This window comes from Glandiceps talaboti, chromosome 8, assembly GCF_964340395.1.
Source record: "Glandiceps talaboti chromosome 8, keGlaTala1.1, whole genome shotgun sequence".
NCBI classification, from domain to species: Eukaryota; Metazoa; Hemichordata; class Enteropneusta; family Spengelidae; genus Glandiceps; species Glandiceps talaboti.
The window spans coordinates 14358249-14375684 of NC_135556.1; the positions used below are offsets into that span (position 1 = coordinate 14358249).

Below are 17436 nucleotides of genomic sequence, written 5' to 3' on the forward strand. Positions count from 1 at the left end.
TTAATGGGGGTATGATTAACACTCCAAACTACTTTTCTAGAATGGCACCAATGTAACGATGTAGTTGGGTCACAATCACGACACCTGTCCAGTAGACCATCTACATGCATGATGCTGCAAGGCTGTCGTACCTAACTGTTAGATTGCATACTTTGAAGATGCGATTACATGTAAAACCAACGATACATGCAGTCTCTTACATTGATTGGAAATTAACCAGAGATATAATCATAGAATGACAACATTCCAGACTACTAGTCGTATTCAAATATTTGTAGAATCTGTTGTGAACCTTCTTGGGGGGAAAAAGTGCCAATTTACTGTGTTGTCTGTAAAGGGTTTAAACAATGTAGTTTCGACTGAGAGAACATAGTATTTTAAAAGCATTGCGTAGTTGTCTCACTTTTTTCCAAACAGCTCTATTTGTGATATATAAATGAAGTATATACATGTACTTATCAAACTACACATAAGCAGGTCAAATAAATACTTAAAACCTATGAAACCAGCCGACATCCTAATTGACTAGTGTCTGCACTCTACCAGTATACATGTAGTTACGTGCCTTCCTGACTGGCTGTACTGGTAATGTTTTCTATGTCAGTTTGTGGTGACAAAAAAATCAGTCTGTGTAACCATTTGAAGCTTTGTAACGCTTGTTTACTTACGTAGTATCAAAGTCGATATAAGGTTATAAGGACATGCACTGTAAACCTGATGACTTGCCCTTTGGAAGTATCATTGTTGTTTTTTTTACCATGTAGCTGTGTAGTGTGTGTGTGTGTGTGTGACTTAATCATGGGTATGACAGTACTTTTGTTTTCAAGTACTACATATTATCCTTATATACATGTATATGAGTTAAGTGTATCTGTCCAAACATTCAATATTATATATACCAAACTTCTCAAGTTCACCGTCCAAACATTTGTTACAATTTTCATCAGATCAGGAGGCTGTCATTGCTTCATATTCACTGTAAATAAATTGTACAGGATATTTGTAGATATTTAGTTGTTCAGTGCATTAGTTCAGTGCCTTTTTTCATCAGAATGTTACCTTTGCAAACAATTGTTTATCTTCTTATATGTGATTGCAAAGCAAGCAAATAGCGCCACCAATGGTCCTTTATGAAGGCACCCTTCGTTTTTATTAGACTTACCACTTCGAATAGAAAGGCATAATGTTACATGTTTATTGAAATGCATTAAAAATGTGAGAAAAATTATATATTGTGTAAAAAATATTATCCATGATTAAAAATAAAGTATATATGTGAAATTTATCAGGTAATTATTAATAATATGTATGTATGATGTCTTATTACTGAACGTTTTGTTAAACATATGCGTAGTTTTACGAGTCTCTTCAGTGAGTGACAATGAACATTTACCCAACTTTTACCCAAATTCAACAAGACCAAATATTTTTTGTTTATAAAACGAACGTACTCATTAATTTTCTCAGAGACCCGTAGTAGAGGGTCTATGATTTTCTGAGGATATTTTTAAATGATTGGAAATCAAATTTGTTAAGGTTATCTTTGGGCAAAGTTTTAACACTATAATGTCACTTTTTAGCGAATTTACCAACTAACGTGAACTTCCTTATTACTGTAAGAAAGGTTTGTCGGTTCTGTATTTGATCATTATCAACAAGACTGTAGAAATCAATCATCAGTAAAATTCTACTGGTTGCCATGGTTACTAATATAAATCTTATTTGCATATGTTTACCAACATTATTGATAAATAATAATTATCATGACATCACTGTTCTAATTTTCTTTTAGAGGATTTAAGTTATGGATATGAAAAAGAGTTTTTCCATAACTTGTTTTTGAAGCTTTTAGTTCGTGTCAAATCAACTCAGTCTATGAATGTTTCCATGAAGGAGAAAAAAATAAATAAATCTCACCTTATAAAAAAGTTTGAATGTTTTCTGTGTCAGGTTGTTGCAATGTGTCAGGTAAGTGACATCAGCTGTTCATGTGGACATTTGTACCAGTGTGTGTCTTCTTATGATGTCACTACATACTGCAGACAGAAGTTGACAAAAATAACAACGCAACATTGCTAGCTTTGTGTAGAAATGCAAGAATTTCTGCAGAAAGCAATTCTACATTGTAATTAGGAAGTACTGGCAGTGCACCAAACTAAGAAGGAAACAAAACAGTACAACTGCCGACATCAGACTATGGATGAACAGAACCTCAATGTTACAAACAGGGAAAGTAAACGACTGAATTGGATTAATAACACTTGGCACAGCATGTTGAAAGTACAGAGACTTATATTACATTTCATCATTTGATAACAGTTGTATGGCCGCTTTACATAATAGTTCATGTTCACAAACAAATCAGAAGTTCCCCTGGCATTTCATACACATAAAGAGGCCATAAAGCTTCATATCAAATGATGAAATGTGATACAAGCCTCTGCTGTTCCAAGCTGTTATGTCAAGTGTTATTAATCCAATTGATTTGTTTACTTTTCCTGTTTGTAACAGGTTCCATTTGTCCATGGTCTGATGTCAGCAGTTGTATTTTGTTGAATGAGCTTGTCATGAGAATTGCAGTCAGTCCAACTACAATGACGAACCAGTTGGGAGACTTGGACTTGACATTAGTAGAATTGGGTTTGATAAAAAAAAGTTGACAAGTCCTTTACTCTACATTTTGTTACATACTGGAAACAGAAACAACTCATTGTTTATAAAACAATTTTATTTCCAACTTATATCAGTACAATAAGTAAAACAGAAAATCTAAATATATTTACTGATTTGCTGTGGTAATATAACACAGACGTAACAGTATCAAGAAAATGTAAATTGTCAGGTGTCTGTTGATTGCTCTTGTTTCTCCACAGCATGAAAGTTAGAACTCACACATTTCTGAGAGGGGCAAGGTTTCAATCCAAGATTTCTCTCTTTAGCACCATGGCAATGATTTTCACCACATTCATCTCTCGGAGGCTATAACACCACTATATAGTCCATTTATCATTATCAAACCTCCCCCCCCCCCCCCCCCCCCTCTTTTATAGTCTGGGATCCTGTTCTATATCATTGCTAGCTGAGCTGTCACTCAAACATTTGCAGCCAATGGTGAGATAGGACACGGGGGGTCCCAGTCCAGCCCATTTTGTTTATTGAAAGATAGATCTTGGAGGGGACGCCTCTAAATTGCAAATATAATTGATGTCCAGTCCTCAGATAACAAAAACACTTGGATTTTTTAAACATGCTTATTTCAGACAACACAGAGGCAAAAGAAACTGTTAGCTGTACAACAGATGTAGATTTCACACTTTTACATAGCCTGGAATTTGTCAAAAGATTTGCATACTTAAGAATTTACTAAGGATGTCTATTTCTCAGAGAACATGGACACTGTTTAATTTCAACCTGTCATGATTCCTGCTATTATTAGAACAAGTACAAATAACTGAAGATTTTGTTTTTATAACATAAATATTGGATGCAGACAGCAAAATGGTTTATTATCTAAGTAATACTAGGTAACAGGTCTAAAATTTTCATTCAAAAACCGATATATTTTATGTGTATTTTTAAAACATATTTATTTACAAATGTGGACTTCCTCAAATTCTGCACTTCTGCAATATTGTAATCCACTGGGATATATGACTGTAGCTTTCTGCAAACTGTTTCAGGTTTAAATAGTTTGTGTAAACGATTCAATTCTGCTTGTAGGAATGTACACCTTTTTTGGGGTTTGTTTAGTTCAGTGTTCTTTTTTTTCCACAGCAATTTGATTAGTATCCTTCAATAGCAGGTCTAGATCCACGAGAACTATTGGCAGAAAGTCTCATAGAATGTTGTGAGTTTTGATCTAACTGTTTGACTTGAACTTCTTTGAATTGTACAATACTTGGTTCTCGACTTGGTGGTTGACTAGTTCTGGCTTCTGTGTAGGGGAAAAAAAGTAAGACAAGATTTAGTGGTTGTTGGATGATTAGCTGGTAGACTCTACATGACGTCGTTTTGGGGTCTATAATTAGATGTATCAGGATGTACACCTGATGTAAAGTCCAGGGTCTTGTTAAGGTAACTATGGTCAACAAATTTATGTCAATAAGTTACAGAATTTATGTTTGTAGTATGTCTTTTGTATCTAAATGACCTATCTGAGATTTGGAACATACCATTTATACTGTGAATCGTCACTGAGGATCGTATTACTGGTATTAGCAAGATCAAATTGCTAAGAGAATGAAACCGACAAGCTACATTAGCCATGTCCATAGCTTGGACAGTGAAATGGACACAATTTATATTGGCACGTTCTGTTAGCAGAGTGAAGGGACATTGATCTATATGAACTGAAGTTTCCATAAATGAAATCATGATTCTGAATCATGAAAGGCACAAACTCTCACACGAACTCTCCAAATCAAATCTTCTCAGACCCCATAGGTAAGCTAACAATTGAAATCCAACTCACTCATTGGTGGGGTGGGTTTCTTAACTGGTCTACTGCTTAGTTTTCTAGCCTGTGTTTCTGGTGTTTGGTTGTCCTCTTCATACGTAGGTTGTGGTGGTTTCCTTGGACTTAGCTGACCTAGTGTTGGCATCATGTCAAAACGCTCCGGGTTCTCGTATCTTTCCTCTCGCCTATACTCAATATGTCTATCAACAATATTCTGGGCCTGGTGAAAGATAAAAAACAAGAAATAGTTCAAAACTAATAACATCAATATTTTATATATTATTAAACTCACAATATACACTAAAAGCAGTTTGAAAGCCTGTATGTATATGCTGTGAATTTTAATAATTTATGAATGAAATGTTATCACCTGTTCCAGGTATAGCTTTAGGAGCCAATTTAGCTAATGGAGTTTACTGTAGTGATACATCAATAAGCCAATGTTAGGACATGCTGTAAATATATAAATATCCTTACTATGTCTCTAAGGGTGTTTATGTCTAGACTGTAAGATATATCATGTCAGTCTGCCCATGAGAGGGGTTGACTGATGTGTGAGGGTGCCCCGTCACAGCAAACCTTACAGACTATTATGTAGGAAGACGTCAAAAAACACTTGACAATTCAAAATGTTGTGATACAGTTAATTGTACTTAGATATGGCATACATAGGATAAAATGAACAGAGATTATTTTGTCCCACTTGACGGTAGCAGTATGGAACTAAGGGTCTCAATTTTAGCTGAGCTCACACACATGAACACTAGCAACTCAGAGTCAACAGTGCTGAAGATAAAGAGGTGTAAAAAGATATTTCAACTTTATACCTGAGACAACATTTAAAAAACCCACACTTTTATTGATAACCAAATATTGTCATTTTAAAGTGGCTATATGGATAAGGATTAGGTATGTATTTTGGATTTCTAATTAATTTTATCATGGCTTCCTACTTGAAAAATCACTGTGAAACAACATATGTTAAGTCCTTGTTTGTAACTTAATAAATTGCAAAAAGATTAATAAATGTATAAAATGTGTGTTATTGTATGTACAATAACAAACTCTTTACACACTTTCTGGCTTTTTGCAATGTAGTGAGTTACAAACACAGACTTGGTCACTCACTGTTGTTTCACATTAATTTTTCAAGTAGGAAGCCATGATAAAATTGTTTTATAAATTAGAAAACAAAATTACAATGTAAATACCCAAACCTTATCCATATGGCCACTTCTTGATAAGTTGCTCAACACTCTTCAATGAGTTTTGGTAAGTGGATATGAAATAATTTCAATATGAAACCAAAGTAACCCATGACAATCATAAAGTTACAGACTATACCCTTTCAACCAAGTTTGCTTCATCAGACTGATTTACTATATACTCAAACTATAAATCTATAAATCTAATAATTACTAAATTCTTACCTTTTGTTGACATGTGATTAAATTAGGTTCTGTAATAAATTCTGTAATTTTAAGGTTATTTTTCACAGCCATGGAAGCAGTACTTCTGGCATGCATAGGTAGTTTGTCTTGATAAGCTCTGTCAGTGAAGTCGATTTCATGATCTAACTGTACTCTCTTTATTCTGTGAAAGAAAAACAATGTAATTGTAGAAATATAGATCTAAAGATAATGGGTGTTGCAACTTCCCCCAAAAAAATTAAATCTGTTATTGATATAATTTGTGAATGTGTGATACATAGTGCGACAACATAATTGTCAAACTTGAACCTTTTTTTTCAAAATTTAGCTTAACTACTTCTGACACCTCTTATTTTTGCAAAGTTTGGTAAATGACAAAAATAAACTATGATTGTTAGCATTTTGACTAAAGGTATTCAATAGAACCTTGGTAACATGTGAAACCAAGTAAAACTGACAATAGTTTTAGAAGTGTAGAATCACAGCTTTTCGTGTGGAATCTAGGTAGAATGACAGGGGTTTCAGCTTAATTTCACCTTCTGTACATTATTAATAAAAATCACAAACTGGTAGGTAACCCTGGAAGAATGGCATTGGTACTTGGTTCAGTTTCACCTACATATCAACATGGCAGACATTGTCCAATTTTTAAAAATTTCAAAGTCACATAACTTTTATCATGTTATATTTGATTTCCATATTCACACACATATTGATTAAATACACCAATCTAAAGGTACACGTTTTCATTTGATTGGGACCTTCCATCACACGAAGATATTCCACTTGTATGTTTTCACAAAGACAGTGAATTATATTGATCAGGAGTTGCAATACTAGTATTAAGATACTTACGTTCTGTTTGTTAGTTTGGTATAAATGAGTTGAACAAGTAATTCAGCAGCATCAGGTTTGCAATGGATTGTACCATCTACCAATTCATGGGGAATCTCCAAACTTTTCCTTTTGAAAAACTGTAATACAAGACAAAATAATGAGTAAAATAATACTGCATACTTTGTAGAAACAAAATGTAAACTGTATAAGATGTCTAGAATTTATGCTACAGAAATGTCATTTTTTGAAGTTATAAAGATAAACAGGACACTATGACTCTGATGAGATTCCAGGATTCCATACTATCCTTCCTAATATGGTAACAAAACAGTGTGAAGTTTTCACAGCCAGTATATGTTTTAACAAGACAATATCTATTTTTCAGTCAAGATTTGACTAAGATTGTCGAGGAATATATGGGTGTGGGATGGGGGTGGGGGTGTGGTTGGCATTGCAAATTCATGCAAGGTACAAAATTACATATATTATAACTTACTCTTTCTAATTGGGACCAATTTCCCAGTTTGGTTGGGAGTGACCTTCCATTGTCATAAGAATGCATCTGGATTTCCTGGGGAAAATACCAGGAAAAGATTTCTGCGACTAGGAAGCCATTGGAAAAATCCCTAGAATGGAGAAAGATACACATGAGTTAATTTGAAAGAACGACATACCATAAATACATGCGTGAACAACTGTTTATTTACATCATGTTTACATCGACATTGGGTGTTTAAAATTCATAAGCAAAACTATTCTAAATAATTATGAACATGAAAAAGTTGAGAACATTTTTCTCGACTATTAAATTTATATAGACCCGTCGTTATGCTTATTTGAAAATTGGACACCTGTTTAGACAGGCGAGGTGTCGACTTTGATATGACAATCTAGCCACGACGCGGTGAACATGTAGCATGCAAAGGGCTAGGCACAACCACTGCACAGTGTACTCTGACGGCGGCGCGCCAGATTTCCATCCTTACCTTCTCGAATTCCTGACTGGAAAACTGAGGTCTAAACTTTGAAGCCACTTCAGGACTTCTCTCGGTAACCCAGACATACTTCCTATCTCCTTACTTAACCTAAAACTTGAGATTTTCAAGTCGTTTCAAGCGACACTCTTGTGAACTCTACGTTCGATTTGGAGCTCGTTGCTATGTTTGCTAGCAACGAATGGGTTGGTATTCCTTTCCTCCAATCGGTAGACCACAGCACACTTCCGCATTGTGAGGGCGCTCCAACTATCCTTTGAAAAGGCATGTTGAAAAGGTAGTCTGATCTCGTATTACACTTTTATAATGTAATATCTATCGGTATCGATACGATATTCGAAAAAATAGTCTATTAGAGCCATTGTTTTACCGAGAATGTTTATGCACATTAGGGCCAGAGATCACCAGAAGGTATAGGACATGGCTGGAGGGATGGAAACATCAGCAATCAGTATTCTGAAAAGTGCAGTAGAGCTTGATGGCAGTAGTAGATTTACCGAGGCTCTAGCTTGCTATAGGGAAGGTATACAACTGTTGATGGAAGTCATGAAAGGTTAGTGTTGTATTAAAGGTTATTAGGATGTGTGCTCTTTAATGGGACATAGCAGTATCAGTCGTTAAATATGTAATGACGGGGGGGGGGGGAGTAAGTATATCCTCCTCCTCCTCCTCCTCCTCCTCCTCCTCATCATCATCATCATCATCATCACCACCACCACCACCGCCGCCGCCGCCACGGCCACCACCACCATCATCATGTTTTTTCTCCACAGTATCACCATAGTCATCATTAAATTCTGACCATCTCTAATAGTATTGTATCTATATTGATATCACCATGGATACTTAGACTGAAAGATTTTTTCAACAATAACAAAATATATACAAGTAACATTGCTTTAATCTGTCATTTCATTTTTATGGAGAATATGGTATTGTATATACATATACTTGTTATGGTATATTGTATATACATGTACTTGTTATGGTATATTGTATATACATATACTTGTTATGGTATATTGTGTATACATATACTTGTTATGGTATATTGTATATACATGTACTTGTTATGGTATATTGTATATACGTATACTTGTTATGGTATATTGTATAACATATACTTGTTATGGTATATTGTATATACATGTACTTGTTATGGTATATTGTATATACATGTATTTGTTATGGTATATTGTATATACATGTACTTGTTATGGTATATTGTATATACATATACTTGTTATGGTATATTGTATATACGTATACTTGTTATGGTATATTGTATATACATATACTTGTTATGGTATATTGTATATACATATACTTGTTATGGTATATTGTATATACGTATACTTGTTATGGTATATTGTATATACATGTATTTGTTATGGTATATTGTATATACATGTACTTGTTATGGTATATTGTATATACATATACTTGTTATGGTATATTGTATATACATATACTTGTTATGGTATATTGTATATACATGTACTTGTTATGGTATATTGTATATACATATACTTGTTATGGTATATTGTATATACATGTATTTGTTATGGTATATTGTATATACATGTACTTGTTATGGTATATTGTATATACATATACTTGTTATGGTATATTGTATATACATGTATTTGTTATGGTATATTGTATATACATGTACTTGTTATGGTATATTGTATATACGTATACTTGTTATGGTATATTGTATATACATGTACTTGTTATGGTATATTGTATATACATGTACTTGTTATGGTATATTGTATATACGTATACTTGTTATGGTATATTGTATATACATGTACTTGTTATGGTATATTGTGTATACATGTACTTGTTATGGTATATTGCTTATACATGTACTTGTTATGATATATTATATATACATATACTTCTGGCAAATTGAAATTTTATTCAGAGTATTGTAAAGTAATCTAGCATACCACTGTAATCAGCTGCCACTCAATGAAATAATTTGAAAAAATTACCATAAAAAAAAAATAATGCATAGTGGTTTATGTTAATAAAAATTATTCATGTGTTCATTTCAGTGACAAAAAATGAATCCAAAGTGAAAGCTATGAGAGATAGGATATCAGAATATATGACAAGAGCTGAAAAATTGAAAGATCACATTGAAGAAGAAAAAAGTGGTAAGGAAGTGTCTCAGACTGATGCATAAATAAACTTGGGGTGTTTTTGTTCAAGAACTGATGGGCCAGTGACATGATTTATTACTAGTGTAAACACTGGGAGCTGGAGACATGCAAAGATTTGCACAGTTGTTTTTTGTACAATTGTGTTAATTATGAATATTTACTGCAGATGTCGATGTATGGCAGAGCAATTAATTCCTGATGTGTGTGTACTCTAAGAATAAATTGATAACAGCTAAACACAAATGTTGAGAAGAAAGTGCACTAATAATTTGTATGATCTTTTTTTTTTATCGAACATAATAAAAGTAGTCAAAAAATTTTATGCAAGGTTTTGCATACATGCCTCCTGCTCCCTGTGGTTTAGGCCAGGAAGGGAGCATTATCTTCTGAAATGTCCAAAAGGCAAATTGATGCTGTTTTAACCTAAATTGAAATAATTTTTTGTGAATTTTTTCAAGATTTTCTTTCAAGCAGGGTCAGTACCCGTGTTACCATATTGAGAACATTGTCATCAGTTGTTGTCACCATAGTAACAAAAGTTATAACCTTGGTATTGTCATTTTCAATAAATTCAACATCATTTAATTTCCTTTTTCGTGAATAAAAATAAATATTTTTGTTTTGTTATTTCTCCAGCTGGTCGATATCATGAGCAATACCATATTGCAAAGGATTCAACTGGACACAGTTATAAAACAGTTTTTGGTAAATTCATAGATGAATACTTGACAAATGTTGAAGTAGAGGATCCCTATGTAAGAAGTACTCACCAGATTTACAATTTCTTACGGTTCTGTGAACTACTAATGAAGCCCCCTAGTAGAGTGAAAAAAATAGTGTTGACAACAGGATCAGATGAGGTGGGTATAGAAAGGACCAGATCCTCTTGTCTTGCAAAGATTTGAATTCTTTATATAAAGTACAAATTTAGATTGAGTCAGACTTGAAGATTTGTTGTTGTGGATACTGTGTATACAGTCTAAGGGTTGGTGTGTTTGTTTGTTGGTAATTGTTGTGGATACTGTTTATACAATGAGTATAAAGTTGGCATCAGATTCAGATTCAGATAGCGTCATATTGAGCGTCAGATAGCCTCAGAGAGCCTCAGATCCAAAGACGCCCGACGACCCGGCCGGAAGGACTCAATCAAACCAGAAATAATACCGTTGAGACTACAGGGAAAGATTCTGCTTCACAACCTTTTGATGGCAGTAGGAATGATGGGTTTGGGTAGACATTGCTGTGATGGATGACTAACATCGTTTTGTTAGAAAGGACTGTTGAGATTTATTGCTAAATACAAATTTGTTGTTATGCAAATAGTGATCCACCATTTTTTGTTCAATTTTTGTTTTATAAACTTTCATTAACAATAGCTATCACTTGTATTTTTGTGAAATTTCAGGCAAACTTTCACCAACAGAAAAGCAGACTTGATGAACTAAAAGAGAGTTTATCAAAACATGGCGTTCAACTCATTGTTAACGTTTCTTCTTCATTGCATGATAGGGAAATCAGGTAAGTCTGTTGATAATAGGGAAGAAAGATTAGAAGGTAGGAAATGGTGATAAAACTATGTGTGATTGGTGAATATTCTTTGGTAACTTTGGGGTTATTGTTGCATGATTTTCTTCAACTACTACACCCCTTTCTCCTTCTTTTTGATTCAATTAACTAGTCATGTCAGAAGCCAAAAAACCTTCAACGTACGATGAAAGTTTACAAGAATTTGTACGGTTTATGTTTTGATAATGAAGTTAATCTTTTTTACCTATCCTATCCTCTCCTACCCTAATTCCTATCTTTTTCTATCTTATCCTATCTTGTGTTGTCTTGTCCTCTCCTCTTATCTCATCTTGTCTTGTCCCATCTCATCTCATCTTGTCTTGGGCTCATCACATACATGTGCCTTGTCTTGTCTCATCTCATCTTATCACATCAAAGTGTCTCACCTCACCTCACCTCACCTCACCCCATCAAACTACACCTGACCTGACCTCTCACCTCATCTCATCTTATCACATCAAAGTGTCTCACCTCACCTCACCTCACCACCTAACCTCACCTCACCTCACCCCATCACACCTGACCTGACCTCTCACCTCACCTCATCTCACCTCACATTTCTTCATCTTCCTCTTGGCTCATCTTGGTGTAATTTTGTCTCACCACAGTGTCACCTTACTGCACCTAGGGGACAATGTTATCTGATGCACCTAACCTTTTGAACACTGATGGAATGCATGCATGGTTTGTCAGCCATTTGGGATTTACTCCATGTCAACAGATTTCTCGAAAATTTTCATTTACCAGAAATGTAGCATTATCTACACATGTGTTGTGTGAGGTTTGCTAGGATAAATGTGATTTATTTGAGTACTATTATGGATGAACTATTTATGATGGTCTTCTTCTCATAAACATCTACACAGAGGTATACTTCAACGTTTGCAAACAAGATTTTAGTTAAAGACCTTTTGTTATTGATTTTCATAAAACTCATAATTATCATCAACACATGAACCTGATAGAATTGGAATGTTGCTTGTATAACGTGGGTACTGCTGATAAGACTATATTTGTAAGGTTAGGCAAAATAAAAAAAAAGAATTGTGTGTTTCCAATAACCCGACCAACCTAAGTTTAAGCCACCGACCCTAAACATTTTATAAACATTTCAAACAAAAAGATAAGAAATTCTTTGCCTTCTTGACCTTCATGCGTGTCTGTTTTCTTTCCCCAGTCATGTCTGTATATATTTCATCAAAGTATCACAGAAGGGGTATTCTAACCAGCATTTTGTTTGGTTTTGGGTTGAAGCAATATTATTTCAAAAATAAAAACAATTAAAAAGAAAAAAATATAAAATCCTGACCTACCTACCCTATAGTACTCTGAGGCCATGTGTCATCAGAAACACACAATTATTATTATATTGTGAAATGGTGTGGCTGGCCACATGCGTCTATCCTCTGACCCTTGCAATACTGCTTGTATTTTTGTGTGATGTTGTATAATCTAATATCATTCCGTTGATTTTATTCACAGATTTAATAATGGTTGGATTATCAAGATTGGAAGAGGATTAGATTATTTTAAGGCTACAGGAAAATTTGCAATTGGATTTTGTGATTTTGATTTTAGACACTGCCATGAAACAACTGTAGATATATTTCATAGTAAACACACTAAATCTACAGATAGATAGTATCGGTTTGTGTCAGTATTTTAGTTGTAAATTTGGTGATTACTTTATTAAAAAATAAACTTTATACTGTTTTATAAGATATTGGACTCAGAATCAATCTTAATCTTTGTGTGTGTGTGTGTGTGTGTGTGTGTGTGTGTGTGTGTGTGTGTGTGTGTGTGTGTGTATTTCCCATTTTTTAAAATTTTGTTGTTTCTTTGCATTGACATGTATCACTTGGACAGTGACTGCCACTACATAAAATCCCTGTCTTCACTCCACTGAGTATGTTTTAATCTTTGATATACGCAAACACCTTTACCTATTTCAGAAGACAATAAAGATTGGTTTCAAACTTCTAACTCCTCGACATACTGTTTCCAAAATTATTATCTCATGCCATTTTCATCAACAAAGACATTCTACTGGTACCAGTAACAGAATTATTAAACCAAGTAGAACTAATAATGCAACATTTTACTTTGTGCTACCCCAAGTACACAAAAAAGAAACTAAAGGCAAAAAGAGTAAATGTATGGAAACATGACTCTGTGTAAAGATGAATGAATTGCATGATAAATACAGTATGCATACAAATGACATGGACTACAATTTACATAAGATGTGGTTCAAGTCGACTGGCTGTATTTCAGGTGTTGGAAATTGCGCCCTCTACTACTAGCTTTTAAGTTGTGACAGTGAAAACGTTACATGTAAAGGTTTGATGTGTAAATGTCTAATGAAGAGAAACTTTCCTACAGAAGGATTTCACAGTAAAAAAGGTTATCTTAAACTTTGTGTACACCCTCAATAAAAAAATATCAATACAAAACTTACCTGGTTTTGTTCAAAATATCAAATGATAACCTTTTATAGCCAAAAAGATGTGATTGCATGTTTATGTAATGTAAATTGTAATCGTGTTGAAAGATAACCCACTTTGAAATGTAATACATGGAAAGTGCATATGGCCTAAAGCAACGCGGAACGTTGAAATTGGATGCGAAAGTAAACAAATCCAAATGGAAACTTTTTACAAAGTAAAATAAAAGGAAAGGTGAAAGAGAAAAAAAACATGAATGGTGCTATGTATATATACATGTAAAAAAAGCGTTTAGCATGCATTGTGAAAAAAACCCTTCGGTTTCGATGGTTTGATGTTGAGTGCAGTCGTTTCTTCCTGTTTATGGTATGAAATAAAAATTCGTCTGCTGATTTACATCGTAATCTATTGTTCCCATTGTCGCGATGTCTCAGTGCGGAAGTATAATTGGGATGATCTATTCATTTGTGGGTGTTGTGGTAGCAACTTCGGTGACGAGCTGGGTAATACTCACCACTACCTTTATATAATTCTATAATTTTATCGCCGAAATTGTGAGTTATAGTAGCTTTAGATTTTTAAGCGTGATGAAAGTATTCTTGATGCAAATTTTCTCTACAACACCCTTATGAAAAAGCGACAACGTTAATGAACGACCCCTATAAAGACACTTGGCATGCGCCATGCTTCGCAGAAAAGGTCACTGCAGTTGCGCACGAATTCAAAATTCAGATTGCCAAGATCGTGTACCATCTCACATTCACAACAATCGGACGTAGATTTTGGAGAAAGGCCTTTTTTTGCCAAGTTTGAAATATTTGCGAATTCACAGACATATATGAAGGTAAGTCCTGCATGGTGTTCATTATCTGTTCGGTCATCGTGAACATTTCGATTCGAACGACGCTCTATTTAGAACAGACGTGGTCCATCTCTGTAACTTCTTGACATGTCTGGGATGGTCGTCTGACATGTACTTGCATGCCCACCGAACTGTTTGATTCACTCTTTTTATATCCAGAAAGGAACGTTTTCTCTTGCATTCTCACGGATCCATCGTCTAAACTCTAAGGTAAAACTGCAGGCTTTTATCTATGATTTGTAATATTTTTTATCTGTCATTCATACAAAGTTCAATGATTGCATCAAACTTCAGAAAATATCGAAGGTGAAATTTACTGAAAAGTAGTCAGTACATGCAGTAACACAGGAAATGGAAACATAACTGTTTCAAGCATGCGGTTCTGATTCAACCCATTCTAAACATTCATCAGATCAGTTTTATTCTTTGTTCGCTATTAGGTGAAAGGCGAATATTTCCAGAAGCCAAGTACTAACAGTGTAACAGAAATATGATTTACTGAACACACATGTCGTCCAATGTTGACACTTTTTTGAACACGCAATAGTAAACACAATTGAAGAAGTCGCTGATGTCATGTGTAACTTTATACGCAGGGTATGAATTTCATGTTATAGTATTATCTATTAGTACTACTTAGATCAAATTTTCTTGAAGTTTAAAAGTCTGTTTTTACCCTCCTTGCAGGATTTCCACACAGACATGAACCACCTCTGCTAAAATGAGTACTACCGCAGAAAGGAAGTTTGTGAACCTTCGCAAACGGTTGGACCAACTCGGTTACCGTCAACCACTTGGAATAGAGTCTCTACCACTCGTTGAAAGACTTTTTACTGATTTGGTACACACAACAGAAAGTTTAAAAAATGCAAAGTTACAGGTATGTAAAAAAAAAATTGCAACTTTATAAAATTGAACTACTCTGTACTGTATGAAGTTTTATTAGAGCGTTGATACTAGAATTTCTTAGAACTGTGATGGAAGATGTGATTTTAGTTTGGACTGTAAGATCAGGTAACTTCGAATTTTTTTGACACCCAAATAAAAGCATAGTCAAAACTGACAGTACTTATACATATAAAAGAATCAACAACACTCCCACTGGGACCTTGTCACATCACATGGTGGTTAACTGCCAGGCCTGCAGGGTAACCATCAGGTCATGGGTGTGGTGATCATAACAGGTGTGACAGTATGCTGTTCAATCTTGATCAGGATTACAAAAAAAATCATAGTAGGCTGTAATGTTGAAAATTGCCTTTGTAAATGCAAACTCAAATATAATTTGAAATTATCTTGATCTGATATATTTACCTAGAATTATAAAGTACGATGCACAAATAATGTACCAATCAACTACAGAATTATGAAATTTTACATTTTACATATTAGAAATGTATTGTGACTTGTAATGCTAGTCAAATTTTGTTGTTGTTAGTCAAAATGATGAAAACTGGGATTTTTTGTGAGTCACCACATAGTAAGAGATGGGGGTACATCAAATTTTGGTGCGTCACTTGAAATTGTGTGGGTCAAATTGGCTTAGAGGGTACATTGACTTTGACACTTTTATAGATTTCTCCATATATTTTTAAATGCTTCAAAATTTGAGTCGCAATTTTCTTTGTTTCCTTTCAACATTATAAATGAATAATATGTTATTGAAAACTGTTTAGAGTTCTCAAGATTTCCCTCTCAATGTGATTGGTTTTAAAAAGGGTTCTTTTATGTGGTTAAGACTCCAGTTAAAGAATGCTTTATGCTGTGACCATAGTGACTGACTAGAGTTTTACAGATTTGTTCCAATCAAATTTGATTTTTGACAGTTTAAACCCTCGGGGGAAAGATGCCTTAGTTGTTTTGGGAGTTAAGCTCCTGTACAAAGGACTCTTATACTGTGATTTGCTCCATTTCAAGAGTTAATCGTTTGAAATGACCACCTTTATTATACCATCATCAAAAGAACAAGCATTGAGATAGGTGTTTCTCATGTTTTTTTTTGTTCTGTCCTATGTCCACAATAGGCAGGTAAATCAATTGAAGAGAAAGGTAACTGGGAGGCTGCTGTAGAACCCTATCGCAGTGACAATGCCAAACTTGTCAAGGAGAACAATGAAATACACCTTCAGCTCATTAAAACTAAGGAAGAAGCTGATTCTGCCATCAAAGAGCTGAAAGCAAGTATTCGCAGATTAGAACATGAAAATGCTGATTTGAGATTCTTAAATACTCAGTATATTCATAAAGTGAGGGGTGTGGAAAAGGAGTCCAAACTAAAAACGGACCGCATCAATGAACTGCAGGAGAAAAATTTCCATGCTGTTGTTCAGACTCCAGGTGAGTACTCTATTATAATGAGAAGTATTCCATGGTTGCAAATGAAAATTTATACTCGCAATCAAGAAATTTGGGGAAGCAAATCTCAAATTTTCATCTCAACAGTATTGTCAGGGGTGTATTAGACCGGGACAGAGATTAGCATTCACACTTTTTTTTACTCTAGTAACTATGAACCTAGAGATTCCATGACCATCATTCTCACATCCCTTGGTTGCTATCGTTTGATAGTGGATGTTTTCCCAACCACGTCATTTGGACTTTTGTATTGCATAGAGTCATTGCTCCATTTTGAAGGATAAGGTACATGTTCACCTTATACATATGAGGTGCAA

The 17436-nt window shown here is 34.4% G+C and overlaps 3 protein-coding genes across 3 annotated transcripts in view; 2 read left to right on the forward strand and 1 right to left on the reverse strand.

Annotated features, from left to right (window-relative positions):
- Positions 1 to 2710: 2710 nt before the first annotated feature.
- On the reverse strand, positions 2711 to 7877 carry LOC144438836 (spermatogenesis-associated protein 4-like). Its single transcript, XM_078128021.1, has 6 exons — positions 7710 to 7877; positions 7220 to 7349; positions 6742 to 6860; positions 5887 to 6049; positions 4472 to 4676; positions 2711 to 3934 (listed from the first exon to the last, which is right to left on the reverse strand). Exons 1-6 carry the CDS (start codon positions 7784 to 7786, stop codon positions 3783 to 3785), a joined length of 846 nt encoding a protein of 281 aa, XP_077984147.1. The 5' UTR covers positions 7787 to 7877; the 3' UTR covers positions 2711 to 3782.
- Positions 7878 to 7968: 91 nt separating this feature from the next.
- Positions 7969 to 13136, forward strand: LOC144439024 (MIT domain-containing protein 1-like). Its single transcript, XM_078128266.1, has 5 exons — positions 7969 to 8271; positions 9785 to 9886; positions 10529 to 10752; positions 11298 to 11410; positions 12941 to 13136. Exons 1-5 carry the CDS (start codon positions 8139 to 8141, stop codon positions 13098 to 13100), a joined length of 732 nt encoding a protein of 243 aa, XP_077984392.1. The 5' UTR covers positions 7969 to 8138; the 3' UTR covers positions 13101 to 13136.
- Positions 13137 to 14644: 1508 nt separating this feature from the next.
- The window catches only part of LOC144438576 (centrosomal protein of 135 kDa-like), a 50208-nt gene continuing 47416 nt past the window's right edge, over positions 14645 to 17436 (forward strand). The window contains exons 1-3 of the mRNA XM_078127661.1: positions 14645 to 14746; positions 15452 to 15644; positions 16789 to 17101. Of these exons, the coding sequence (XP_077983787.1) occupies positions 15486 to 15644; positions 16789 to 17101 (472 nt within the window). The 5' untranslated portion in view covers positions 14645 to 14746; positions 15452 to 15485. The remainder of the gene's footprint in view (positions 14747 to 15451; positions 15645 to 16788; positions 17102 to 17436) is intronic.